The 27,947-nt window shown below is 48.8% G+C and overlaps 1 protein-coding gene across 1 annotated transcript in view; it reads left to right on the top strand.

Moving 5' to 3' along the window:
• The first annotated feature begins 4,180 nt into the window (after positions 1–4,180).
• TFAP2E (transcription factor AP-2 epsilon) overlaps positions 4,181–27,947 on the top strand; it is a 45,684-nt gene continuing 21,917 nt past the window's right edge. Inside the window, exons 1-3 of the mRNA XM_034754051.1 lie at positions 4,181–4,418; positions 4,911–5,357; positions 7,444–7,495. Coding sequence (XP_034609942.1) covers positions 4,392–4,418; positions 4,911–5,357; positions 7,444–7,495 — 526 coding nt within the window. The 5' untranslated portion in view covers positions 4,181–4,391. The remainder of the gene's footprint in view (positions 4,419–4,910; positions 5,358–7,443; positions 7,496–27,947) is intronic.

The following is a 27,947-nucleotide window of genomic DNA, read 5'->3' as shown; positions in this document are numbered from 1 at the left end:
ACACACAGTCATCCGAAGAATTAAATGAAAGTTTTGTCAAACTAATTCTGCCCTCGCCTGGGTCCAGACGCGCTTGATTCCCGCTGCTCGGCGGGCACCAGCCCGTCCCAGGCTGGGAGGGTCCCGTCCCCTGTCTCCGGGGGGGGGGCGGTATTTGCCTTTAGTTTGGTTCCTGCCTCGCGTCCCCGGAAAGTTTCAGCTGAACTCGGAGATCCCGGATTAAATTATTCTAATACGGAGCAGCCTCCCTGCCGCGCAATCTTCAAATCCACACGACTGCGCCTGCCCCGGGATCGTGCTCCGGCTGGAAATTAAACCTGCGCCGGGCCAGGGGCACGGGCTCCTCCGGGGGGCGGCGGGTTTCCTGCAACCGGCAGTAGGGCTGGAATCCCCCCGCCCCGAAGGCGAGCCCCCGGCTGGGCAGGAAAAGGGGCCCCGGGAGAAGGGAGGGAGCCGGAGAAGAATTTGGCTCGTCCGATGTTCTTTGATTGTTTGTTCCATTTCTTTACAAAAGCGCCGTGAGTTCCCTTCTGCCCCGCAATGCATTGGAAAGCCGAGAACGTGAAGGAAGAACATTTGTACCTGCAGGTAAGGAGCGGGGGGATGAGAACGATTATTCTCGGTGCTGGGGATTGATGGGGTCTGAAAATACCGCACGTCGGCTACAGGCTGGCCACACTCTGGCGTTCAAACCTTTTTCTGCGGTAGCCTCGCAACTGTAGAGGGGTGGGTGAGTCTCCCTTCGCCTCGTTTTATTTCCTACCTGGCAGGACGGGTGATTTGCCCCCGGTACCGGGAAATGCCACATGGCTTTGTCCTGAGGCTGGGAAATGATTTATTGGACCGGTAGAATAAGACTTTGGACTGTGGGACTAGCCACTGCAGGGAGGGAGAAAGAAGAACCCGAAATAGTCTTGTTTTCTGGATGTCCCTTCAAGTCGGTTGTATAACAACAACAACAACAAATTCCTCGGTCTTTTTCTCCCAAAGGGGAATAGTGTGTGTGTGTGTGTGTGTGTGTGTGAGAGAGAGAGAGAGAGAGAGGGAGAGAGTCTCAGCATTTCAGGAGCGACTGAGGCGAGGAATTTGCTAAGGCGCAAACAGGAAAGTGAGGGATTAAACTTTGTCTTAAATCCGACTTTGCCCCCTGGCTCTCTGCCCCTCTCTTGGGGGGCGCACAACGATGGAGTGGGGCGCTGGGCTCTGCCTTTGAAGCACTAACAGAAAAGGGGCGATCGATCATTCAGTCCGTTTCCTGCACGTAGTGGCTGTGAAGGGAGAAAAGTAGCCGGCGCGTCTGTATATACAATACATTCATTTCACCAGCAATCTAAGGAACTTGATTTTCCCCTTCAGTGTTTAACATATTTTTTTTTACAAATCCATAATATCTTTATTGTCAGGGAAATTCGTCGATTACTTGATTGTTATTATTTTCCACTCAGCAATAAACAGCTTAATTCGCCACTTTGGGTGCCTTCCTTCGGGCCAATCTTTGTACGTCTCCTGTGTGTTGTTCTGCTCTGCCCAGGCGATGTTCTGCGGGCGGTGGAAGAATTGCAAAGGTCGGGTTTGCTCCGGGAGCTCCGTCTGGTCCTGGGGCGGGGATGTCAGGGGAAGGGGCTCTGTGCTGCGGACCGGCTGTCCGGGGCTGGCTCACGGGTGTTGAGCAAAGTTGATCCGGTTTCTCCAAACAAGTAAATTGGGAGCAATCTCCGCGGTGCCCAGTGTGGTGTTATTTCAGAGGGCTGTGGGTGCAAGCCCGGGTGCCTCCCCAGATGTGTATTTCTCGGCGTGTTTGCGTGTGCGCTCCCGGGAGCTGTAGGTATTGGTCAAGGCATGGCAGCGTGTGTGTCCGGGGTGCACACAACATTAGCTTACAGCTAACGGGGTGTGTGCAGCCATTCCTTGACAATGGCCTGGTGTGTGATGCAGGTGTTAATAGACATCTGGGCATTGCTATGGTGGGTGTGTAATTATCTTTCGGTGGGTGGATAATTCTAAAGACAGAAGTGTACTTGTGTGCCTAGCTCTAGAGAGAGATGTGTGTGTCCCTGGACAGTTAACGAGATCTTGGTTTGTGTCGCTAGATTGACTTCTGAGTAGTTATAAAAGTCCGTGTGGCGCTCTAGAGATCTATTTGTTCGTGTGTGTGACTGACTGGTCGTGTGTGTGTGTAGATCCGTTGGTGTGGTTTTTGTACAGATACGCTTGTGTGTGTGTGTGTGTGTGTGTGTGTGTGTGTGTAGATCCGTTGGTGTGTTTTTTGTACAGATACGCTTGTGTGTGTGTGTAGATCCGTTGGTGTGTTTTTTGTACAGATACGCTTGTGTGTTGTGTGTGTGTGTGTGCATGCGTGTGCTGATACGTGTGTGCACATCTGTTGGGGTGGGGTTTGTACAGATGCGCTTGTGGGTGCCTGCGCTAAAGTGGCACCTATCCGAGACCCGAACTCCAAGTCTCCTGACTTTATCGCTCCGGATTTGCTGACAGATTCTGGAGCGCAGGGGCCGCAGGTTCAGGCCGGGATCGCAGCTTAGCGTTGGATGCCGCATTGGGGGGTTCACACGGTGATTTCGTTGTTCTTAATTCACACAGAAACTCCCCCCTCCCCCCCCACAGCGCTGGCCTGGGCTCGGAACCACAAAACACCTGCGGAGCGGGCTGAGGGCAGGCGGGAGCGGGCCGGCCTCCATCCTCGCCCTGAGCCCCGGGCAGAGACCCCGCTGACCTGGTGAAACGTGCCCGGGGCAGGCTCCCCAGAGCTCCCCAGCTTGCCTGGGCCCGGCCCGCCCGCCGGCCCATCCGATCGGGATCCAGAGGGCTGAGGGATTTAAAAACAAAACTGTATCGATGAGCCTGGAGATCATTGTCTAAAATAATAACCGGGGTTTGTTCGCGTCTGGCGACCCCGGCCGGGCTGCGGCCCCTAGGCGGGTGTCAGCAGCGGGAGGTTTCTTTCCCCCTGCCGGGGTTTACCACGGGGGGCGAAGGGATTCGGAGTCTGAAGTTTCCTGCTTGTTTTTATTCTTGCCATTTCGAGAGTTAATTCGTAAATTTCAGAATAAGCCCCGCGGGTCCCTGCTGGGCGCAGAGGGAGCCGCTTTGCGCTGGGTTAAGGGCGGGGGTGGGGGGTGGGAATCGATTGATTTCCGAGGCTGCTACTGGGAATTTCGCTTTTCTTACCAGAGAAAAATTAACACCTTGCTCAGGCTAATAAACGGAAACCTTAGAGCAACACAAACGTTTCCTTTAAACCGCGGTCCCCCTCCACCCCCATCTTCCCTCCCCCAGCCCAGCCACTACTCAGCCATTTGAAAGTGTTCTTTGCGCCAGCAACCGCCCACCAGCCCGCGGGACACGGAGCCGACACCAGTGGACTTGGAGGGTGTGTGTGTGTGTGTGTGGGGCGGGGGGGGGGGGGGGGAGACCCGGAATTTCCAAAGATTTTTGCAGCTTGCTTGGAAGCTGCAACGGTTGGGATTTACCGGCTCCCACCCCAAAATGCGGGCTTGGGTCGGTTTGTGACGGGGAGGACTTTCCTTCTTAAATGAGGCTGTGCTCGACACAAAAATGCAAGAATGAAACAAAAATGCAAGAAATGGACCCCCTAGAAAGCGGTGCCCCCCCCCCCCCGCAGAAAAGCACAAAAGTCCAGCAAAGCAAAGCAGGAGAAAACACAATTGTTCCAAATCCAGATTAGGGGGATAGTTAATGAGGTCTCGCGAGTTAAAACTCCCTCTGAATTTTCCGTGGGAGCGGAATCAACCCCCCCTTTGATGCCTCATCCGTATTCAGCAGAAAAGAGACCAATCTGCTCTTAAAGAAACCACTAAGAAAAATCCTAAGAACAAATTTGATTTTTGCCAAACGGTTTCTCTCTCTCTAAATAATTGTGTGTGTGTTTTTTTTTAATCCAGAATCCTTTAAATGTAAACGGATTTACATGGATTTTTTAAAAGATTCTTTCCCTGAATGTAGTGGTTGTTTAAAAAGAAAAAAAACCCTCCCCAGAAAGAGACACAAACCTCTCCCCTAGCCATTAAATCATAATAAAAAAAAAAAGGCGAGAGTCGGGCTCTGTCTCTTTAACGCGCGCTCCCGGCGCTGCCTGCGCGCCCCCGGCTCTATAACTGGAGTGCATGGAGTTGGTTTGGGCTCAGAGGGAGAAGGAGTGGGAGATGGGAACCATCTGAAATACTTTGAAACTGAACTATTTTGTAATTGAAGGAACAAAGCCATCCGCGTAACTCTCCCCCACTGGATCTGGGATTTTCCTCCATGGAGCTGCTGGGCTGCACCCGATTTTAAAGGATTGTTACCGGGGTTTCTTTTATTCCTCCACATCTCTGCTTTGGCACCTTCCTGTAGCCCCCCCCCCTTCTGCACAGATGTTAGTTCACACTTATTCAGCCATGGTAAGTTTTGGGGGTGGGGAGACTCATAGGGGGCCACCCTCGCGAGCCACTTTTCTAAGGAGCACCCCAGAGAAATTTAATTACGGCCACTTTACCCCTCCCAGTGAACAGGGATTTCACCCTCTGGTTTTGGCCAGATGTCAGAGCTCGGGGTGTCCCCATCTAACGCTTTGTTTTCTCCTTGGGGGGGATCCCAGCGGAGGAGGGCAGTGCAGGTAGGAAGGTGTTTGTAGGCTGGAGCGCTGACCTCGCCCTGCAGAGGGGACGCAGAGCCAGGGGGCAAAGCGGATTCCTAGCCCCGTGGCGGGGCAGGTGGCCAGGCTGTGTCAGGCGCTGGAGCTGGGGGGCAGCGCCTTGCCAGGCTGGGGGCTTTGCCCAGGGCTTGGTGACTTTCCCTGCGCCGCTGGGAGCCGGGCGCCCGCAGGGGAGGCGAGGGAGCCGGGCCCCCAGCTCCGCCTGACCGGCGTCTTTCTTCTCTCTCTGCCTCCGCAGGACCGTCCCGATGGGCTGAATGGGACCTCCACCGGCGGCCGCCTCTCCCAGCTCTCCTCCCTGAACCAGGCGGCTTATTCTTCGGCTCCCCCGCTCTGCCACACACCGGCCTCGGACTTCCAGCCGCCCTACTTCCCGCCGCCCTACCCGCAGCCCCCCATGCCCTACTCGCAGAGCCAGGAGGCCGGCTACCCGCACCTCGGGGACCCGTACAGCACCATCAACCCCATCCACCAGCACCAGCAGCCCGGCTGGCACTCGCAGCGGGCCCGACAGGAGGAAGCCGGGCTGCTCTCACAAACCCACCGGGCGCTGAGCCTGGATCCCCGCCGGGACTACCCGGGGGTCCCCCGCCTGCTGCACGGGCTGGCCGATGGGGGCCACGGGCTTGGAGACGGGCCGCTGGGCCTCCACGGACTCGGACATCCCAGCCTCGAGGACATCCAGGTACCTGGCGGGCTCCCCTGGGGGGCGGGGGGCTGTGTAATGGCACAAGGCCAGCCAGACGGGGGACGGACGGGGTCGCTCGGTTCCCCCGGTGCCCAGATCCCAGCGGACTGCCCTGGGGGCGCAAAGCCCGGAGCCCCTCGTCCTGTTTGCATTTCTGGAGGGGTCCCCCCGCGTAGGCCCGTGCTGTGTCCAGTCCTTCCGAACGAGGGGGTGGAACAAAGCGGTTTAAATGGGAAGGGGGTTATTTTAAAGTGTGTGTGTGGGGGGGACTAAAGGGGGAGCCCCTTGGTTTGAGAGACGCTGTTCAATGGGGAGCAGTTAATCATAAAATGGCCCCTCGCTGCTCCATCCCGAGAGTGAAACCACACAGTGATCCCGAACATGCCCGGCTGGTCTTTCGGAGCCGAAAAGCTCCTCGCTCCGGGGAACCGGCTTTGCACAGACAGGGGGAGAGCTGGGACCTTCGCACCCAGGCTGTGGAGATGGTTCATTTCCCAAAAGGCCGGGTTCGCTTCTGAAAGTGCAACTCTCTTTTTTCCTCCTTAACTCGTTCGTTTTCGATGGTGCTTCATTTAAAAGATCAAATAAGAACATGACAAGGATCCGGGTGGGAAGATTGGACTTGAACTGGTTGGGGTTTTTTGGCATCGGGGAGGATCGAGGGAGACATTTCCATTTCAAAACGGTCCGCTAGATATATTCATTTTGTTGTTTTACACATGTGCAATTTTATTGGTTGGATCTTTGCGGTAAATTCTGGATTTGCTGCAAATTCAAGACTCTCCTTCCAAATCGCTTTTCCCCAATTTGCGCCTCCGTTCAGATCTTTTCCTCTCTTGTCCCGTCAAGCAACTAGATTTCCTTTGCGATCCAACCCGCCCCGAATGTGAAATGTTTGATAACTCTCTAGCCAAGCGTTGTCTCCTCTCTTGTTTTCATTTTCTATCGTGACATTAGCCGCAGAAGGACTCGGGGGAAAGGGAGCGCAGAGATATTTACAAAACATCATTTAACTGTTTTAAAAGAAGGAGCAAAATAGGATCCTCGTTCTAAAGGACAGAAATCGAGACTTTCCTTTGAGTTTGATTCAATTATATTCCAGCGATGCTTTTATCGGAGCCATCAAACACACAAACTGTTAACAAAGAGCCCAGGACGAGAATTTGTGTTGGTGTTTTATTCGACACTCCCAAGTGTATCGAATTAGTTCAAATTCTATTTGTATTTTCCTATCATTTGATTTATTTACCACGTGAAGATAGTGGCTAGCAGAGGGGCAGGAGTTTTGTAGAGAACTTCAATGACTTACAAAAACCCTTGTCGTGTTTTGTTAACGTGCATGTGCTTTTTATTCCGGATTTGTCAACTCTCTAGCAAAGGACGTACGGAGCAAGAAACATTATGCGCAAAGAATAAAAAAGCACCCGGAACAATATTTAATCCTCAGCTCAATCTTTTTTTTTTTCCATTTTAAGGAAAAATCTATTCCATTAACAGAAGTTGTTCCAATAAAAAATATTTCCTCGCCTTTCTGGTCTCTGTCCATATCCTGGGACCAACGGCTAGAATCACACTGCGAATAACCTATTCCTCTGTCCTCTCAAATCTCGGAATATTTTTGTTTGCCGCTTGGAGGCAACTGCAAACCAACCCCCCCCCCCCCACACACACACACACCCCACAGGAATTAGTTCAGGAGTTAATCGGAACACATCCCCCCCCCCCCCCCCCAAGCGACTGAGGCTAGAAATTCGAACAGGAAAGTCTGTGCGTTGCTAACACGAAAGAACAACTGTAAATTTTTGCCCTCTGTACAAATTTAATCATAAAGTAGGTTTAAAGCTATCTGATGAAATAACCTGGGGTGACTGTTCAGAGGAGCTGCACGAATCCATTTGCAACCCCCCTATTTTTGGGATCTAGTTTATCTCATTCGATCTTTATTTAAATACAAGCCCCGGGAAGCCTAGATCTCTGCCGTTGATGTGTGTGTTGATGTGGCCCGTTTTAAAACGCAGAGATCTCCACTGCGCCCCCCGCCCCCAGTTCTGCACCCTAATATTTGTGCCTTGCGTGTTTTCAGGCTGTGGACGATGCTGGGCTGAATTTACTGGATCAGTCGGTGATCAAGAAAGGTAAGGAGATCTCCTCTGAAAACAGGGGCTGCAAGGAAATCCTTTATTATTAGCCCAGCCACCTCTGGGACTGGGCCGCTGCAAAGGGACCCCAGTTCCCACTGGGAAGGGGGGGGCACAGTCTCTGGCGCTGCCCCGTGGCTTGCTCCGAACACCGGTTCCGGGTCCCTCTCCTCTTTATGGGGTCCGGTGCCCGCATTTCTTCGTTTTCACTAATCCCCTAACCACATTTCACACCGGCCCAGAGCCGAGCTGCCAATCCGGGAGGCCTGCTCCAATTTCCGGGCTCAGGGCCTGATCCAATCTCCGGTTTCTCGCAGAGACCCTCGGTTTTTTTTCCCCCTATTAAAAGTAATGACTTAGGGGCCTGCCCGGCGTTCAAATGCATCCTCCCTGCCTCTGGGTATTTACTGCCTCATAAAGCACTAACAATGTCCGAGCTCAGAGGGGCAGGAGAAACGCATGGGGGCGGGGAGGGCACTGATTAACTGGAATCCCCCCACCCCACCAAACCCGGGCGGCCCAAGGATGTTCTCTACTGCTCAGTGCTGGCGTTGGGGCTAGTTCGCGGCGATCCGCAGTTGCTCCAGATCTGGGCCGGCTGGGGCTGACATGTCGGGGGCGCCTAGGGACTGCCTGGGTCTCTTGCTTCCTACAGCGAGGGTGCTTGGAGGGGGCGGGGAGACCAAAAAACGTCCTCTCCGGACAGGCCTCAAGCTTGTGGACAGGGGGCCTGATCCAAAACCGAAGGAAGCCAATGGAAAGACTTCCATGGATTTCAGTCGGCGCCTTCAGCAGCCGGGAACAGGAGTGGCACAATAAACCAGTGTGTGTGTGAGGGGGGTGTTTTAAACTATGCACCAATCCCAGCTCCTCGTAAGAGCAGCCCCGATCCTGCAGAAAGCGGGAGAGTTCGGGGGTGATTATCTACTATTGATTATTTACTGTCCTGGCCGGCAGCTCCCGATCGATTGCACTTCGCCCGATTGATTGGCAAAGTGAAATCGTTGCGAGTTCCCGAAGCTGGGGGGCGGGCGGAGAGTCTCTCTCCGGTCCCCTCCCCAGGAGAGTAAATATAATTAGGAAAATATTTTTAAAAATAGAATCTGACTTTGGTTGGGATCCCATCAGGGCTAACTGCTCAGCAGTGGAAAGTCCTTGGGTTCGCTGCCGGGCTGGGGCTGGGAGGGGTCTTACAATCTGTGCTCGTCGCAGACAAAATTACATTGGCCTTTTTTTTTTTAAAGTCACCCATAGAGTCAAAATGCCCCGCTTGCGGTGGGTCAGTAAAATAACATCAGCAACGGTCAAAAATAGTTTGTTTGTTCTTTAAACGAGCCCTGTGGGGTTGAAACCGCCGGGGGGCAAAGGAGAGAGGAACAAGAGATAGAAAGACCCCGCTGTTGGGTCAGGGCTGTTCATATGAAAACGGCCCGTGGGTCAAACCGGCGGCTGTGGCCAAAGCACCCGCCATACAGAGCGACACGTGTCATTGCAGGGCCCGGGGAGCGAGCAGTAAAACTCCCGCACAGCGCGCACGAACCAGTCGGATAAACCGATTTGTGGGGAGGAAGAGGGGGAGACGCGTCTCTGGGGAGACGGCTTTGACCAGGGGCATTATGTCGAATTGTCCTTCTCCTGCCCCAAACCTTCTTCCCTAGCGCTGACTAATGCACAGCGCGTGGCCAGGTGAATCGGCTCCCCGCCTTACCGGGGCTGCTGGCCTCTGGGCGCTTTGGATGTGGGGCCTGACCCTAGGGCAAGTAGCAGCTCAGTGGCACAGCCAGGATGGGACCCAGACACCAGAGCAAGTCACTGCACCCCCCCACTCCGGAGTAAATTACCCCCCCCCCGCACAGGAATCCAGGGCAGGCCACGGCCCATTGAAACGTGCCTGTTCAGACTTGGGGCGACCCTCCTGGGCCAATCAGCGCTGCACACCGCGGATGGCAGGTAGGCTGTCGCTCCATCAGTCTGGCTCATGGATTCTGGGCAGGGTCGCCCCCATGGGCTGAGGGCAGTATGGCCAATGTCACTACGCCCCCCCTCGCTGGGCTGGGAACGGGAAACCAGCCCTGAGCCTGGAATCCCAGCCGGGGGTGGGTGGCAACCCCCCCAGGTCATTGCGATGTAGCTTTGTAAAGAGACAGAAAATCAAAGCCAAGCCGTTTTGTCCAGGGGCCGGGGGAGGGGGTGAGTTCCCTGCAGGCTGGCGGGCTCCGCTATTGAACCGCCAGAAAGCCCGGCCTAGGAGAGCCTGCCTCAGAGGAGCCACCCGTGCTGAGGTGCTAGCCAACCCCGCATTGCTCAGTCACCCCCAGCTTCGCGTGGCCAGGAAATGCAGGCCCAGGCCGGGCCCTGTACAGACGTGCTCGCGGGGGTAAAGACATGCAGGACGGGGCGCGTTCCGGGAACGTGTCCCTCTCTTGAGCCCCGACACGCGGCTGGTGCTGTAGAGAGCCGCTCTCGTTCGAGCCAAGCGGTGATCTCACAGGTTATTTATCCCGCAGACTAGAATATCTCCGGAGCAGCATTTCCAAATAGCAGAGCTCGGTCTGTGTTCCCATTTTGGAAACCGCATTTACAATGGACCGTAACAGCTCCGAGGGGTTATGGAGAAATGGGCAAACCTGGGGTTAACCACTTCTCGAAATAAAGTTCCGCGTCTACACCCCTCGCCCGGCCCAAATCAGCAACGATCTCCCCAAAAGTCACTGCACACTAATAGGCAGCAAAACGCTGGTTCCAGCAGCGACACTGGGAACTTCAGGGGTTGGCTTCAAAATCGCTGGGCAGGTTCCTAAGAAGTCAGTGCCCATTTTCAAATATTCACTGCGCGCTGATGGCGCTGCGCAGCCAGGAGGCCTAACAAAGTTTGCTGTCAAAAGTTACTCCCCGAACGCAGAGCAATTGATTTCCAGCCCACAGCATCTGGGTCACACTCCACACAACTCCCCTCTCCTCCCGCGCACCCCTAACAAACCAGCTTAAAGTGGGGACAAAAGCGGGCGGAATTCATTTGAATACAAAACAAACAAAGACCAGAGACAATTAATTACCGCGCTGTATTTTGGAAGGAGCCTTTCCCGACTAACGCAAAATAAAAGGCATTTGCAACTGTGACCGCGAAGTGCCCTGCTTTGATTTTAGACGATTTCTTCGGTCGGCTTTTAAAACTTGAGTCCCTTATGCAGCACCGAATGCATTGGCTTTTCTCTTTGTGGTGGTGGTTGTTGTAAACTTACTCTTTAAAAATCTGACTAGTTATGCCAAGTCCCAGTCTGGAGCAAAACATCGGTATGGGAGAGTTGATGTTGATTTCGGACTAAAGAGGGGTTTAGACTAGAAAGATGTTTGGGGCAGCATTAATGCGGAGAGAGACCCAGGAGAATAGACGAAGAACCGTGTGGTGGTGTTTTTTCAAGACTAGGAAATAGTTTCTTTTGTTCATGAAATGATCCAGGCATGTGCTTTACACCCGAGCAAGGCAACACAAAGAGAGGTTCTTTGGACTGTTTGCAGCAACACTGCTTCGGGTTAGACTGAGCCGCTTAAAAAAAAGAAGAAAGAGAGAGAGAGAAACGCAAACAGGGATCAGGCTGAGAATCCCCCAGCAAAAAGGGCTCGGAGTGAAATGTGACGAATAGTGTTAATATCAGGGGGCAGAAAAGGATGTGACTGGATGTCGGTATGAAGGATCAGCCTTCCCAGCTGCGTTAGGAGTCGCTTTCAATCTCCCCCGCTGACGGGGAGGGGGGGACATCCTCTGCGGGTCTCGGGGGGCTGCAGGACACGGGGAATTCCCGCTCGTTCATCCACTTGAACTTGAAGTGGGGGCGCAGCCGCTCGTAGGAATTGATCAGCCATAAACCGAGCCCGGTCCGTGGCCGGCGCCAAGGGGAAAAGCAGAGGTTGTTTGCGAGGAAGTTCCCCGGGCAGGCCAGAGCCGCCGGTCCCCACATGGCCGGGCCGGCTGTTCTGGGGACTCCCAGCCATGGTGCGGTGCGTTTCAAACGGCTCCGGTCAAGTTTCAAGTCATCCCTGTCTTTGCTTTCTTGCCCGCCGCCCCGGTCAGTAGAAGACAGTGAGGGATAAATGTGTCACCTGGATTTTCTTCTCCCAGGGGGACTGGGAGGGGAGGGAGGGGGGGGAACGCGCCCCCCCCCGCAAAGGGCTCTAATAAAATGCAGCTTCGAGACTATTTTCTCATCTTGTTTTGCAAAACAAAAAAGCCCAAGAGGCCGCGCCAGGCTGTTGTGCCCCCGGCCGGCCGGGGAAGAGCTCGCCCGGCAAGTCCCGAGCCCAGAGAACAGTTCAAAGGAAAAACAAACCCTCCCTACTGGGGTGACTGGTGTCCTTTCGCTCATCTGCGAATTAACTGGGCGTCTGTAAACCTGGCCAGCTTTTCTGGAGAGAGACGGCCCCCAAAAGCGGGGAGGTTTTCAATAGAAACCCCACGGACCTTGATGGGCCCGGATATATTTATCCATTGGCGCTCTTACGTTAGACTTGATTTTTAAACGATTTAAAGGCGCTTTGTAAACTCCGTATTATTCCCAGAGCCTGGGATTAAAGATCAGGTGAGGGGAAACTGAGGCTTGGAGGGGTGTCACTGCTGCTCCCCTCGGCGCTTACAACCCATTCCCGCTGGTTTCTCTCAGGGGCTCTAGAGTCTGATCTCAGCCATTTCGCCCCCTTGATTCGGATCCTGACCTCGTTTCCCCGCCATCGCTTCTCAGGGATTCGGATGCTGCTTTCCCATTTCGGAGTGCATTTCTCTGTAACCTTACAAAAGCCAAGGGCCAGATCCTGCCCCGATTTCAAGTTTGTTTTATTTTTAATTCGACAAAGGGCTCAGGATCGGTCCCGACCTCCGAATGAATAATACGCAGAGAAAGCAAATGCAGAATTTGCTTCCTTGTCCCAGAATCCGGTCGCTCCCTGGCCCTGTAAAAAACAAACCCCTGTTGGGGAGAAATCGGAAAAGCGAAGCGAGCGGATGTCAGGGAAATGGCGTTGATCTGAGCTGAGCTCATTGGATCCTAACGAGGGCTGAAGATAGCTTGGGAGCCCCACCTGAGCGGATTATTTTTAACCTTCCCAAACTAAATTCGACTCCAAATCAAACAGGCTGAGCCTTTAGGGGGAGGTTAACAGTAGGTTGTTTCAAATGTTAAACAGTCACTTTTGGACTATGCCCCGAGACCCGGGAGATAAAACAGCGTCTGAACGCGAAGGGGGTTTTGCTTAGAACTCAATGTATTTACTGATCATCCTGGGGTGTCTCTCGGTCTCTGAAAACACTTTTTTATGGAACAGTGGAAGTCGCATTCATCTCATTCAGTGCAAAAGATTTCTACTGCCCGCTTCTACTCCAGATCCCTCTATTCCCCTAAGCGTTTAAAGACAAGCCATGACTACCTTCCCCCAGTTAAAGCAAAGAATCAAAACCAGCCTCCTATGTGAACCCCGAACACTTCCTCCCTGTCCCAAAATACCGCCAAATTGTGCTCTTCCTTACACCAGTGCAAATCAAGGCCACCGATTTTCACCACAATTTCACCAGTGTAAATCCCAGTGACTGACAGCGGCGTGTAACCCGCAGATCAGTAAGGCCCGCAATGGTAACCCGACCTTTTTTCTTTAGTTTATTCCCTATTTTTGATGTTCAGGAAAACGGATTGAAATAATGAGAGTCAAATAAACTGGAACCATAAATACAGCCCAGCACAAAGTGTGTGTACACACACACACACACGCAGCTGACAGTCTCTGGTGTCACGGAGAGTGTCTTTCATAATTTACGACTGATTCTCCTCTACCTGTTAAACGCCCCATCTGCTTGAAAACAAAGCCCCGTGGTTAAAATAGCTCAACTCTGTAAAATATTTTTCTAATAAAAACTCCATCGGAGTATTGTTGAGAGCGGTAAGACCGTGATCGATTTATGCGGCTGCCTGGGATAATAACTTGTATGAAATATTCAAACCCTGCTCTTGGCTTCCCTTCAGGTTTTGAAGAGCGCAAACATGCAGATAGAAAGAGCTGTTTAACCACTGATAAGTGTAGCCATTAAACACAAGCCCAGCGACAAAACCACAGACCTCTTTAAAGGTTTAGTGGTGACAGTTAATATGGGCAGTTTCAGGTTTCTGACGTTCAGATGGAGGCAAAGGCTTCTGAGATAACTATCCCTGATAACACCTGAGTGACACATGAACGGGGTTAATAACGAGAGCCCTGGCTCTCTTGCTCAACCAAAACACCAGGAAAGTCAAGCAGCGTTTTGCCCGAGCAAAGATTGCAGAATTGGGGCCTGCTTCACTATTGCCCTCCACTTTGTACAATCATTTGCACTAGTGCAAAGTGGGTGTGTACACCTCTACGAAATCAGAGTGTTAGTATCTTGCACTAACTTTGCACTGGTGAAAATGATTATATTAAACAAGGCACACAGCAACAGAGAAATCAGGCCTCTCTCTTATTTATACTGGTTTTAAGAAGAAAGGGTGTGAGAGGTGGGGGTAAACCTTTTGGACTCAACTTCTGATTTTAATTTCACCAGTTGAAACCTACGGTAACTCACTGAAATTAGCAGCGATCAGCAGCCTTTCTTACTGGGTCTAATCTTGCAATCTTTATCCAGGCAAAGTTCCAGTCACATCAATGGTGCACTGATGGTAGTCATTACATAGTAAAAAAAGGGAAAAGAAAAAACCGTGGTACATTACAGTACCCTTTACAGGAAAATTGTTATCCCAAGAATAAAATTTCATTACAGAAGGCATTTCAGTGAAGCATTAACAACCATAATTATTTTAGCTTTAATTAGAACACATAAGAGGCATTTCATTAAATACCATTGCATGAGAAATCGTTACAACAGGCTCCAGTGTGTGTTTGCGCTCTCATTACACATAAGTGTTTGCTGTACATTTGCTTTTTTGTGTGTGCCAAAAGCATCAAAGATAACAGTTTTAAAATATGCTTCAATGAGAATACAAGTCTGGAAAGTTTGGGTGTAATTACAGTGTGTGAAGGGAGGGTGTTCCCCTCTTCCCTTGTCAAAATTTATGATTATTTAGAAAATCTCTGCCTCCCAAATTGGAATTATCATTATTGTTACAAAGCCAGGCTTGCATCCTGAAGATTTAGCAGTGTCTCAAGGGGGAAAAAAAAGTCTGAAAAGCAGAGGCAAGTAGATACAAGTCTTCTGCAACCTCAGTGCCCACAGACAATTTCCAATCAGGTTTCTCTTAGAGCAAACTGCTACTTTTAGAGTAAAGATGCACAATATGTTTTGGAGAGTAATCCGATTTTTTTGTTTTCCCCAGTGTAGTATCTTTAAAGCCTTGCACACAATTTCCAGCTCTCTCCGTATGTGCACGCAGAATCTGATTGTGTTGGAGAAGCTTGTGAAGTTAGTAAATGAGCGTGCGGCGTGTGCAAACGAAACAGACCATCTCTAACCATGCATTCCACAACAGTTTGGTGGCTCAGCAATAACATAGTCCAAGTTGTTGCAGTTATGATGAAAGGAGGCAGTTGGGGAAACTTTTACATGAGCAATCGCTGCAAACGTGTATCTGAAAAAGATCTACTTTGTGGAAACAAAAAACAAAATAATCCCCAGCTCTCCTCCATGTCCCTAATCTAATAGGGAGCTTTACTTCTACCGAGAAAGAAACTCAACCAGCCTTCTAAACCTGGGGCCCAATCCTGCCTTCCTTAGCAAAACAGAGTTCTGCTAGAGCAAGAGCCCCAGGATCGGGCCCATGGCATGTTTCATGGGCAAGTTTAAACCACAGAAAGGTGTCCCTCATTTTTAAGGTAGTGAGGGTGGAATTCCCTCCGGTGCAGACCGCCAGCAAGAGGCCTATGGGCCTTAAATGGTGCCTGTGCATCCTGCTCTGGGGTGGAGGTCACCATACGGGCCAGCTCTTGAAACCCCTTACTATAGAGTGCAGTGCTTTACCATGACTAGCCAATGGGGTTTCTGACAGTACTATGTGTTATGCTCTCCAGTTAATGTTTGCAGGATGAGACCCTCCACTTTTCTCTTGGTACTCGGTCCCTTTATACTTGGCTTGGGCTCAGTAACTCCTAGTTGGTCACTGGAGGCCTGTGAGTCATATTTCCATAATGTCCGTTTCCCCTTTTTTAATTAACAACTCGGCAATACCGATAAGAGTGGGCATATTTTGACTGAAAAAGAAACGGGGGCCTGATCCTTCTCTGACTAAAGTCAGTGGCCAAGATCTCATTCTCATCAGTGGGAGCCGATCAGGCCCTTAAAAGTGTCCCGAGTTTATATTTATAGCAATGGTTAATGGTACGTTAACCCTCAAATAACTGGCCATTCTGCTCTGCATGTCTGAAGGGAAGGTATGTTTTTGCCTTGTAAGCCAAGAATTGCTAGTCAATAGTGAATAAACAGTGGAGCCTTTAACTGGCAGTAGGCAGAATTAATTACCTTGCAACCTTATTTATTTTGAAGTGATATTGCATCATTCTTTCTTTACTCACCTCTGTGTACTTCAGGGTCAAATCTGGAAGCCCTGGCTCCCATAGACTTAACTGGGAGTTTTACCTAAGTAAGCACTGAGTGAGACACGAATAAGGACCCTCAGGATTTGCTCCAGACTGGGGTTGCTATTTTTATTCACTAGACACCCAGGCACGTATTGTTGCATTTTCTCGGAGGGATCCATCCTTCCCTGCCCTGGCGTCACCGAAAGAATGAATTTCAATTAAAAAAAAAAACCAAAACAATCCGCATAGGCAAATTCTAAGCAATTTACAGTCAGGGAGTAAATTGAGATGAGCCGATTTATAGTGGGGATTTCTGAGTATATTTCTCTCTACTAGATGTTATGGGTAAATGTAAAAAGCACCCAGCATTGCAATAAATTGAACTTTAATCTCAATGCAGCAGGCAAGTTTAATCCATAACTTCCTCACAGTGCATCTCCCTGACGCAAATCTAATATAAATCTTTGCAGGTGAAAAGGGGAAAAAAACTCCTAAGTGCTGAGATATGGCTAACTCACTTGGTCAAACAAACTTCCATCATTCACCCCATAAACTCTACACTGACCTTTTCCCATCTTTATCTGAAAGATTCTCATGTCCCAAGCTATGAAATCATTTTACTGAAGCCAACTACAGAAAACTTGAGCCAAAAAATGGCAGCAAAATATTAAGAGACCTCTATAACTTTCCTAACAAAGACCTCTGATGCCTGTAAACAGTAGCTCTGCCTGTATAGTCTGTCACCTTGGGAGTCCCTAGGGTGCATTATGCCTCGTCTCTTTAGTACAGCGACTGTAATTATAGATCTGGCTGGAGCAGATCCATATTCCCTTTGCACAAATTGATACTAACATTGAGTGACTGAGATTTAATGCAATCTGTTTGGCAATGAAGTAAAACAGTTTCAAAGCTGCAGCAGAGGGCGGTTATTCAATATTGCAGACATCTTGTTCAGATACTTGCAACAGCAGGTATGGTCACAACCGAGGAGATTTCATTTAGTCTGAGGGTTTATTGCCAAAATATTTGGTTGGTTTTTTAACGTCAGTAGTTTTGGTAGCTAGTGTCATCATAGATCATTTCTATGTAGCTTTAAGAGATGACGAAGGTGGTTTGATATGTCTCTGTTGTGTTTTCCCAGACTCTCAGAGCTAAACACGGCGCTTTCTGTCTAAGTGGCTTTTATTTAAGATTAAGAAAAGCAGCAAAGAACGAACAAATATTAAGTATCGGGGGGAAGAGAGGGGAGAAAATAGCCCTGCCCCTTGTGTAGTCCTTTACCCCATGCACAGCAGGGATCAAACACTGCTGTTTGATTTGGTGGCATTTCCTACACCCAGTTGCACACACTTTGCACAGATTTAATGGATTGCACAGAGTGGAAAGGGGGTGGGGGGAATCAGTGCAGAGTGTGTGACTCACTCCTAACATTCTGCATCTGAAAGGAAACACAAAATGACAGCTGCCAAGCAGCAGACAGGGAGACTCCTTTACATTTAAAGGTCCCGTATACATAAAGCAAAACAGCACGACTTCTTTCCATGACATGTCAATGTGCACCAGCATGTAGCACAGACAGTCAGGGCTAGAGAATTTAGGGCCAGATTTTGTTCTTATCCAGCTCCTTAAACATGGCAGCAGGCTGGGGGTTTGCGCCTGCAAGAAGGTTCCACTGTTTGTGCAGAAGGAACAATTGATTCAGTGAATGGAGGAGCCCCTTTGTTTTCTACAAGTCATCTCTGAGCAATTTACAATGCTCTCAGATGTATCCTGTATTTGTTATTATTCCCTGGGTAATTTCAATGGATAATTCTTGGTCTGTAGATTGTTCAAGAGCACTTTGTTGTTGTGACTATTCAGAAGTCGCTGTGTAGGTTAGTTGTGATGGGTCCTATAAGATCATATAGGATTGTTTCTATTCCCTGATTGGATGAGCATAACTCTTAGCCAGATTTCGGTTGCAAATATGCCTTCATAATTCACTTTCCACAAATCTTCTTATCATTGGCTTAAATTCACTGTTTCCCTGAACATTTGTCCCAGTAAACCCGTTTGCTAGAATCTTTGTGGGCTGGAGGACGAACATAAGCTAACGAAACCCTGTGTTTTATAACCCTGTGAATATCCAGAGAACACTGTGAGACATTTGCTGAATCCTAATATAGGTGCTGGCATTGCCTGACTTCAATGGGCGTTAGCTCCGACACAGAGAGATTACAGGTACATCCACACGGCAAACAAAGGTGTCATTGCAGCATACCCACTCTAGCTTTAATCTAGCCAGCACAGGTAACAATACCAATGAGGATACGGCAGCACAGACCCTGGGTATGTACCCATAGTCCCCAGCAGGCTTGTACTGCGATGCCTAGCCTATGCCAAAGCTGCATCCACCACTGGTCCCTACACCAGCTAGACTGAAGTCTGTCAACCCCTGCTGCAGTCACACCTTGATTTGCAGTGTAGACAGACTTGCCCAAGGTCACACTGGGAGCCTGTGATGGGCATTAAAACTGGGTCTTCTGAGTCGCAGGCTAGTGACCTAACCACTGGACCATCCGTCCTCCCCATTACTAACATGGTAAGTGATTAGAAATTTTTAATTTCAGAAGAAAATGTATAAAATCTTAAACAGCTAAAACTGGGTGAGACAGATATTGTGACCATCCCACACACACCCACCCACCCACCCACCACACAAACCTGTTTATTCATTCTCTTGTTGGAAAGTGCTTTAGAAATGCCTCTTTTCCATAACTATTTTTCAGATCAAGCCTTAACTGAAAGGGGAATATATTTTTCTCAACACCATAATTTAACCAGAACAGTCAAACAATGCCTCTGAGCTCACAGTGAAAATTCAGTTTAGGGCTTGTCTGTCCTGATAGATTCTGCTAAATGGCATTTTCTGCTCTCTTTCACCTGCTGTCGTCGTGTCTTTGAGGCGTGAGACAGCTGCTCACACTCTGACATTAAAAAGCATCTTCAGACAAACAGCTATAACAACACATTTCCAAAAACAATCAGCTGGAGCTCAAAATGGGATAGCTTAAAGCGTCCTCACTTTGCTGGCTTTTAGAAGGTGGAGGGAAGTTTTCTTCTGTATGTGAAATTGAGAATGGTGCCATTGAGTTTTACATTGAATGGCCGCAGTTTGATCTCAGAAATAAGGAGGTTTATTTGATTGTGGCATTCACGCCCTTTCTGGAATGTTTGAAACTTTCTGATAAAGCCTTTTTGTTCAAAAGAAGACAAAAATCTCTTAGGTACCTTAGTGCCTTTAAGACACACATTCATTGTGACAGCACCAGAGGGCATGTCTGCCCCAAAATCTCCTGCATGGTCATGATGGTATGGCAGTGGGTGCTTAGATGTGAGGATCAGATGAGTACCTAGAAAGAGAGCGATGGATTAGACGTCTACAAGGCAACCCTATAAATAAATAGTTTGGCTTCAGTGCTTCCTAATTCTTAAGTATCAGCAAAATAAAACATGCACCGAATGTAAATAGCAATTTGGATCCAATGCATTTACAGACGTAGGGCCCAATCCTGCTTGCTCTGCAGGAAGTGGCAAATCTGCCTTTGATTTCAGAGGCAGCAGGATCAGGCTCTTGCTGTCTTTATTCATGTATTTTGATTTGTCCGCTGAGGCGATTCTGCGGTCGATGGTGGTAGTGTCCTAGCTCCAATCAGGCTCAGGACCCCAGTGCGCTTTGCAGACCCAGAGTAACCAAGAGTTCACACCCCAAAGAGCTTAAAGTCTAAATGCAACAAGTGGCGTAACAAACTAATGGATGGAAGGAAGGAGGGAGAATGAGAAATAGGTAGTTACACAGACTAGTCCTGCGCACAATTTTCAGGTTTCGAGATAAAAAATAATCCTACCACAAAATTAAAAGCCCTGATTCACACGCGGAATTTTCAGTGGGAGTTTCGTGTGTAGGACAGTGGTAGGACAGGGCCTTGGTAGAGTTTTATGTTGGTGGAGGTAGGGGGGTGATTTTATTTTTTGTTAATTTCGGTATATGTAAGCATTCAGTTGTAATTAATACAACATGAAGCCTGATATGGCAGGGGAAAAAAACAGTTAATGAATTAAGAATATTCATAAGCGATTAGTGTAACATCATATCCTGCAATGAGAAAGGGAAGATGTGGTGTCATTCTGTAAAATACAAGGCTACAAAGACCTGTAGTTGTAAGGCTGAATCCAGTATTTGGGTGAGGTGTTGTTTCCTCCAGTGTGTAAACACACACACACACACACACACACACACACACACACACACACACACACACACACACACACACACACACATTAAAAGAAAGTTTTTTACTCTGACCTGTGCCTGCATAGACATCCCTTCATTAAAATCATATTTTTAATGGCTTATAACTGCAGCAGGATACACCAAGGTGTGTGTTAATGTGAGATAACATACGGCAGGCACGGTGGAAGGCCTTGTTTTTAGTCTCAGCCTTCAGAACGCCTCCTAGGCATGTGTTATCTCTGAGTTTCACGCACCTTGTCATGACTTACTGCTTAATTAGATGGTTTTAAATGAATTCTTTTCCCTTTGTTGGAAGTGGAAAAGCTCTTTTTAAAAGCCAGGTTCAGAGAAGGTTGCTGGGCTGCTTCTTGGGTGTGTTCTTTAAAAGTTACACTGACAAGGCCTTCCCTTTGGGGAGATGTGAATTTGGAATGTGGATTGTTCCTCATGAGTTGATGCCTCGGAGAGGGTGTACATGACCCACTGGCAGTGTATGTTAGGGGTGCCCCCTTGAGCCCAATCTGCAGCCACAGCTGCAGAGCTTGGCTTTTTAGTTCAAGCTGTTGGGATTCATGCTTTCAGCTCTGGAAGTCTCCAGTTCAGTCTCTGGTATTGCCAAGACAGCAGCCACCATCACACATGATCCCAGGATTAGAGTAGATTTGGCATCAGGCCCCCTGGGTTCTGTTTCAGGGTCCGTCACTGTCTACTGCCTTGGTCAAGTCACTGCACTTACTGGAGCTGTAACTCAAGCAGCTACATACCAGATCACATACAAATGCTCTTTAAAGGAGAGGAGATGTGTGTGGGAGACTCTATGGGACAAGAGTGTGAAACAGGGATTGAGAGGAGGATGGGAGGCTGTTTCAAGGATGACAGAAGGCACCAACCCAGGAATAGGAGATGGAGAGAGGGTAAGATTGGGAGTGGGTCAGGCCCAATTTATAGATTCTAAAGGAACCTCCAACTTCCCTTTCTTTTGCTCTGAGTTGTCCCATTGCACATCGCTTAGCCAGAGCACTGACCGACAGAACCCAGGGTGCCACTCTCCCGCATATCTCGATAGACGCTCTTTTTTTCTACAGATGTTTATTGTGGAGCTGGGTGAGTTGAGCTTTTGCGTGGCCTAGCTGGCTGCTGCCGAATTCTATTGCATTGTGCTGCTGCCCCGGCGTTCTGTTTGGGCGTCCGTGATGTCGGATTGGAGTTATGCCTAGAGATGGTCCAAAAAGACTAATTATATTTTGCAAATGTTTTTAAAAATTTAATTTTCTTTAAAATTCTTGTCACAATGTTCAGATTTTAACACCCCCCATCAACCCCGAAAACCTGAAAATGTTTGGATTTTGGTTTTCCTCCCCCCCCTTCTCCTTTTTATCATTTGTCCCTGAAGAGGGGTGGGGAGAAGGGACTGGAAATTGGAGAGAAAGGAGGGACAATTGAAAACTCAAAACTTTTCTGATTTAGTTTTTTCCATCCAAAAATTGGAAAAAAAATATTAAAAAAAAAAACAACAATTTTCTTGTTTTTTTTTTTTTAACAAAGGCCATTTTTCATCAAAAACAATTTTTGAATTAAAGATTGCAGTTCTAGTTACGTCAAGGGGCTCCCACAGCCCATGGAGCGGGGAGTGTGTGTGTGTGTGTGTGTGTGTGAATAAATCTAAACAAACCAATAAAGCCACTAGGCAAGCTCAGTTCACAGCAGCAACATGAACCTGACACAAGCTTTTAAAAAAAATAATTTATTAACACATTTATGCTGTTAATTGACTATTCTTACTAATGACAAACTCTTCTTTAAGTGCCTGGCACGGAGCTAACAAGGCAAAACTTCATTGCTTATGGGGCACACATCCTCCCTCTGAGTAACTGAGCTTGGTAGGGATAAGAGAGGATACAGAATGTCCCTGCTCTAGGATGTGATGCGCTCAGTGGGGGCTACTGCCACCTTATCCTTGCACTAGCCTCCAGTGCAGACGCACATCCCTTTGTCAAGGGAGAATGGTTGACAGATCTTTATAGCCAAGAGTCCACAAGTTTTTCTTCTGAGCACAAGATCCCCTCTATGGTTCCCCAGTGGTGGTTGGGAAGGTGCCCCAAGGAGCTGGGTTTGGTGGCATGCAGGGGCTCCCTGCCTCCCCCCTGGTCCTGCCTCTGCTCCTGGTGCAGTTCAGCCCCACAAGTCCCACTGTGTCCAAGGCCCTCTCTGGTCATGGAGGAGAGGGCAGGATTTGAGGTTAGTTCATTAGAGTTGCCCAAACATACTGACAGTCTGCACCCAGCCCATCTGTTACTCCATTGTGAATTCCGCCCGTGAAGTGCTGACAGCAGTGGGGTTCTGCTTAGACGAGCTTAAATTAAATGCAGTTTTAATAACAAACTCATTGATAAACCGCATTCCCCCTCCACAAACGTATCCACATTCCAACGGGACGAGGGCATGAACAAAAACCTGAAATGACTTGAGTGGTGTCCTGGGCAACTCCATGAAAACCTCCATGAACAGCCCAGCAGCAGCCCCCAAAGCAAGCTAAATGTTAGGATGCCCAAGGAACGGGGTGGAGAACATTCTAACACCATTCTGGGACTCCGTTGGATGTTCTCACCTGGAGTCCAGGTCTGGTCGCTCCATCTCCAAAAAAGGATACAGCCAAAATAGGGGGGGTGCAGAGATGGGTAGGGAAAATTATTAGATACATGGAAAGACTCTTATGAGGAGAGACTGAAAAGACTGGGACTGGTCAGAGAGGAGACAAATCAGAGGAGATGTGAGAGAAGTTTACAAAATAATGGATGGTATAGAGAACATAAATCAGGCTGTATTTACCCTTTCTCCAGGGGACTAATAGGCAGCAAATTTTAAACCAATTAAAAGCTTTTTTTTAAACATAGCACATAGTCAACCTGTGGATCTCATTGCCACTGGATAGCTTTGATTCCAAGAGTTTATCAGGATTCAAAAAAGGAACAGATGCTTACATGGCTAATGAGAACAACCAGAGTTACATTATACAGGATAGAAATACGTGGATTCTAAACGCTTTAACACTTCAGGGCATACGCCAACTGCTACCTGCCTGGGTGTAAGAGGAAACTTCCCCTATAGGCAGCTTATTTTATTGTGAGGTGTCTTGCACTTTTCTCTGAAGTAACCAGTTTTGGTCACTGCTGGAGACAGGATACTGGACTACCAAGAGCACTGATCTGATCCAGTCTGGCTATTCCTATTCATGAGTAAAACACGCAAAATAAACATAAACAGGGGAATCTCAAGTAGGAGCAAGGAGGTTATTTTCCCCTCTATATTTAGCACTGGTGCGACCACTGCTGGAATTCTGTGTCCAGTTCTGGTGCCCACAATTCAAGAAGGACGTTGATCAATTGGAGAAGATTCAGAGAAGAGCCACAGAATGACGACAGGATTAGAAAACCTGCTTTATAATGATAGACTCAAGGAGCTCAATCTATTTACCTTAATAAAGAGAAAGTTAAGGGGTGATATGAGTACAGTCTATGGAGAACAAATATTTAATAACGGGCTCTTCAGTCTAGCAGAGAAAGGTACAACACGATCCAATGGCTGCAAGTTGAAGCTAGACAAACTCAGAGTGGAAATAAGGCGCACATTTTTAACAGAGAGAGTCATTAACCATCGGAACAATTTACCAAGGGTCCTGCTGGAATCTCCATCACTGACAATTTTTAAATCAAGATGGGCTGTGTTTCTAACAGATCTGCTCTGGGAATTAATCTGGGAAGTTCTCTGGCCTGTGTTATACAGGAGGGCAGACTAGACGATCACAGTGGTCCCTTCTGGCCTTGGAATCTATGAAAATGCTTATGAACCGCCATTCAAATCCACATGCTCTGCAGAACCAACTTCTGCATTACAGTTTTCTGTATGTATGTCCCACTCTCCACACCTGCCCAGAGGCTAAATGCAAGAGAGTTCCTCCCAGTGCTGGCTTTGCAGCCTGTTCCCGGCAGTGCTCAGACCCCAGCAGCAGGGGACTGGCAGAGTATGCCGAGTACTGAAATGCAGTTTAACAAACCCCAGCATCCCATTACGCGCCGGAATTTTGCTGCGTGATGCTGTAGGCAGCAGGCTGGGTGCTCTCAGGTCAGGCATGTCCTCACTGCCAGGAGCACTTGTTTTACCTAGCACAAGCTCTCGCCCCGGTATATTTCTGGTGTAATAGCCCCTTGCTATGTGCTCTAAGAAGCTGCCGCCCCAACTGGAACATAATGAGATTATCAGAATATCTGCACAGCCATAAACCTGGACGGCTCAGTAACATCCTCGTGCTGCGAATGCCCAGGACGTTGGCACTCAGCTCAGAAATGATACTTATCTGGAAACACACATGCCTGGGAAACTTCCTCAGCTACAACAGGCCGGATTTGCCTACTCCAAGCGTCACCTTGCCCTGCATGCTTGGCTTTGTTTCACAAGGAGTCCTTTAACCTCCCAAAACCACCCGGCTCTACTGACATTGGCACTCAGAGCCTTGAAGCAAAATGTTGCTCTTTGCTCTACCTCAGCAGACAGGCAGCTACATCTAACAGAGAGAGCCAAGAAATCCCAGGTTCTGTTCCTCCCTCAGCTACTGACTTGCTTTTGATCTAGGTACTGACCTGGCCCCCTTACTGTAGGTATTGGAGTGCCTCACAATATTTAACATATTCTCGTCATACTGCCCAGGTATTGCTGTTATCCCCCGGGTGGATGGAGAACTGAGGCATGGTGAGGCTACGTTACTTACCCAAGGTCACACAGGACATCTTTGGCAGAGCTGGGAATCAAACCCAGGTCTCCACATCCCAAATCTCCCTAACCTCTAGACCATCCTTCCTCCTTCATCGCTTGCTTGCTAAGTGATAAGCCAAGATTCCCAGTCTCAGATGAAAATGTACAAAACCTTAATTACCTAAAGATCCCAGGTCTCTGAGTCACAGATTGTTCCCTAACTTCTGGCCCATCCCTCCTCTTCCTCTGCGACCTTTGGCAGGTCACTTAGGCCCAGATCCTCAAAGGTATTTAGACTCCTAACTCCCACTGAAATCAAAGGAAATCAATGGAAGTTAGGAGTCTAAATGCCTTTGAGGATGTGGGCCTTGATCTCTCTGTACCTCAGGTTTTTTTTCCTCTTTAAAATGGAGATTAATTAGCCAAAGTGGGTAAAATGCTTTGGAGATGCTCTGGGCTCAATTCTACTCTATTCAGATTCTTTTACCACCCCAATCCCTGCAGCATCTGGGTCCCACTGTTGGCTCAGACGGATCAAACAGTGGCTCGGAGTCACAGAGAGAGAGTTCCTGCTGGAAAGAGAATCCACGTGCTTGAGTAGATTTGCAAAGGTTCTTTCCTCTCAGTGTCTGGCTTCATGACCTGCTGTGCAGAGCGGACCAAATCAATGCCCTGATGCCGGACACTCTTGATCTTTGGGGACAGGAACCCTTCTCTAATACCCAATGATTTGAATAGGACCCGCTCTACATTTGCCCATAAGGTTCAGTTCAATGAAACTCCAAAAAGCCAGGATACCCCTCTGTATTGCCAGGACCAGCCCAGCTGGGCTGGAGGGCTCTTGAGAACACCTGGGCTCAGCTGGACAGACTTTGAAGAGCCTCTCCCAGGCTATTTGGACTTTGCAGCCCCAAGACAAAACCAGGACGTGTAGCCAGACTGACCCTTGCAGGGCCCTGCAGTAGGTGAGAGGTGAAAGGGCCTCAGGCAGAGGCTTTGGGAACTGGTAGAGCAAGGGAGAAGTTGGCAGCTGGGCAGGTTGAGGGGTGTGTGGGGAGGAGGATCAGTCACTGGAGGTCTGGGGCGGTTTGAGCCCCAGGTTCACTCTCTGTGGTGAGAGGGGTCATACATGCCCACTGGGAAGAGGCTTTGACCAAGCAGCTGCCAGTTGCCATGTCCCGGGGGCTAGCCCAGAGCGGAGAAGCACAATAACTGCTAAAGATGAACCCAAATGAAATCCCTGTAACTGACGGCAAGTCTGGAGCAGGATGTCGGAGTTCCTGAGGGGTCGGGTCTATTACTGGATGGTGGGGTGCATGAGGAGTCAGCCCTGGAGCTGATCTCGGCAGTGTCAATTCATTGCCAGACGTAGCCAACATCCAGCTTGCTTGGAATTCCGGCGTGGTTTGAATCCTCCCCTGCTCTATCTCAGCGATTTCACTAGCCTCAGCCCCCAAAGTACTTAGGGAGTGGGTGCTGAAGGATCCCGTCAGTCCTTGTTCCATCTGGACGGGTCCCTAGCTGCATGAGCTCCGTCTCCAAATGGGAGCTGACTAGATGGAGACACATCCGCCCAGACAATTCTCATCTCTCTGGTGCTTCATGTTCCACAGTCTCCGCTAGCCGGGATCAGACACTCCCCCACAACTCAGATACATTTTCTCTTGGCTTGTTCTGGACCGCTTCAGTATTGGACTGAACTGATTTCCTTTCTGAGCAATGACCAGAGGGAGCGTTTCATGTCTGGCTAAAAGCTCACACTGGTTTTCTTTAGCACACTATCCTCTAAAAACAAAAGCAATGATGAAATGCGTATAAATGAGAACAATACATGGCAGCCAAAGATCTCGTCTCATCCAGTGAGCTCCATGGGGTTTGCAAAAGATCAGAAAGTCCCAACTTTACAGATGGGAAAACAGAGGCACAGAGAGGACAGGTTAGGGCACTAGCCTGGGACTTGGGAGATGTGCGTTTAATTCCCAACTCTGCCACAGACTTACTCTCTAACCTTGAGTGAGTCACTTAGGGCCAGATCCTCAAGGGTATTTAGGCTCCTAACTCGCACTGAAATCAGTGGAAACTCGGGGCCTAAATACCTTTGTGGATCCGGACGCTAGTCTCTCTGTGCCTCAGTTTCCCATCTGTGCAATGGGAATAACAACTCTTCCCTGCCTTAGAGGAGTGTTGTGAGGATAAATCCATTAAAGACTGTGAGGCGCTTATGTGTTGTGGGGCCACATAGGTAGCATAGATGGAGAGTGAAGTAGCTGGTTAAGAGAATTGCTCAAAGTCATTCAGTGAGCCAATGACAGCTAGCAAGAGAACCCAGGCCTCCTGATCTGCAGTCCCCTCCTCTAACCACTAGACACCATTGACTCCCTGCAGGCGCATTACAGATAGACAGTAATCAGATGCATAAAAATCCCTGCTCCATTTTCTGTGCTTGGCAGATACCAAAGGCAGAGATTTTGACAACGCTGCATGCAACAAGTGAGAGAAAGCGGAACTTTGTTTGTTTGTTTTGTTTGATGTGGTATTAGCAGGAGACACTGCCTGTCTTTTCCCGAAAATATTCAGGATTGCTCTAAGCGCACAACTCGTCGTCACAAACAGGAAGGGCCATTCAAATCAAGCACTGATTGGAACAATTATAAAAGTAACAAGAATGTATAGCTACGTTAACAGCTGTAATTAAAATAACTCTTCATAAGGATAACAGCCCGTTCCATGTGGATCATTGGATTCAATCTGACACTTATGATTAGAGCTGGTTGGGATCTTTTTTCTCCTGTCAAAAATTTTGATGAAAATGGATTTTTTTCTATGAACATTCCTGTGTAGCTGAAAAGCCATTTTATACTGAAAAAACACGTGGATGGACATTTTTCAATCAGTTCT

Source organism: Trachemys scripta, chromosome 20 (genome assembly GCF_013100865.1).
Source record: "Trachemys scripta elegans isolate TJP31775 chromosome 20, CAS_Tse_1.0, whole genome shotgun sequence".
Lineage (NCBI taxonomy): Eukaryota > Metazoa > Chordata > Testudines > Emydidae > Trachemys > Trachemys scripta.
This window is presented reverse-complemented; position numbering and strand designations above follow the sequence as displayed.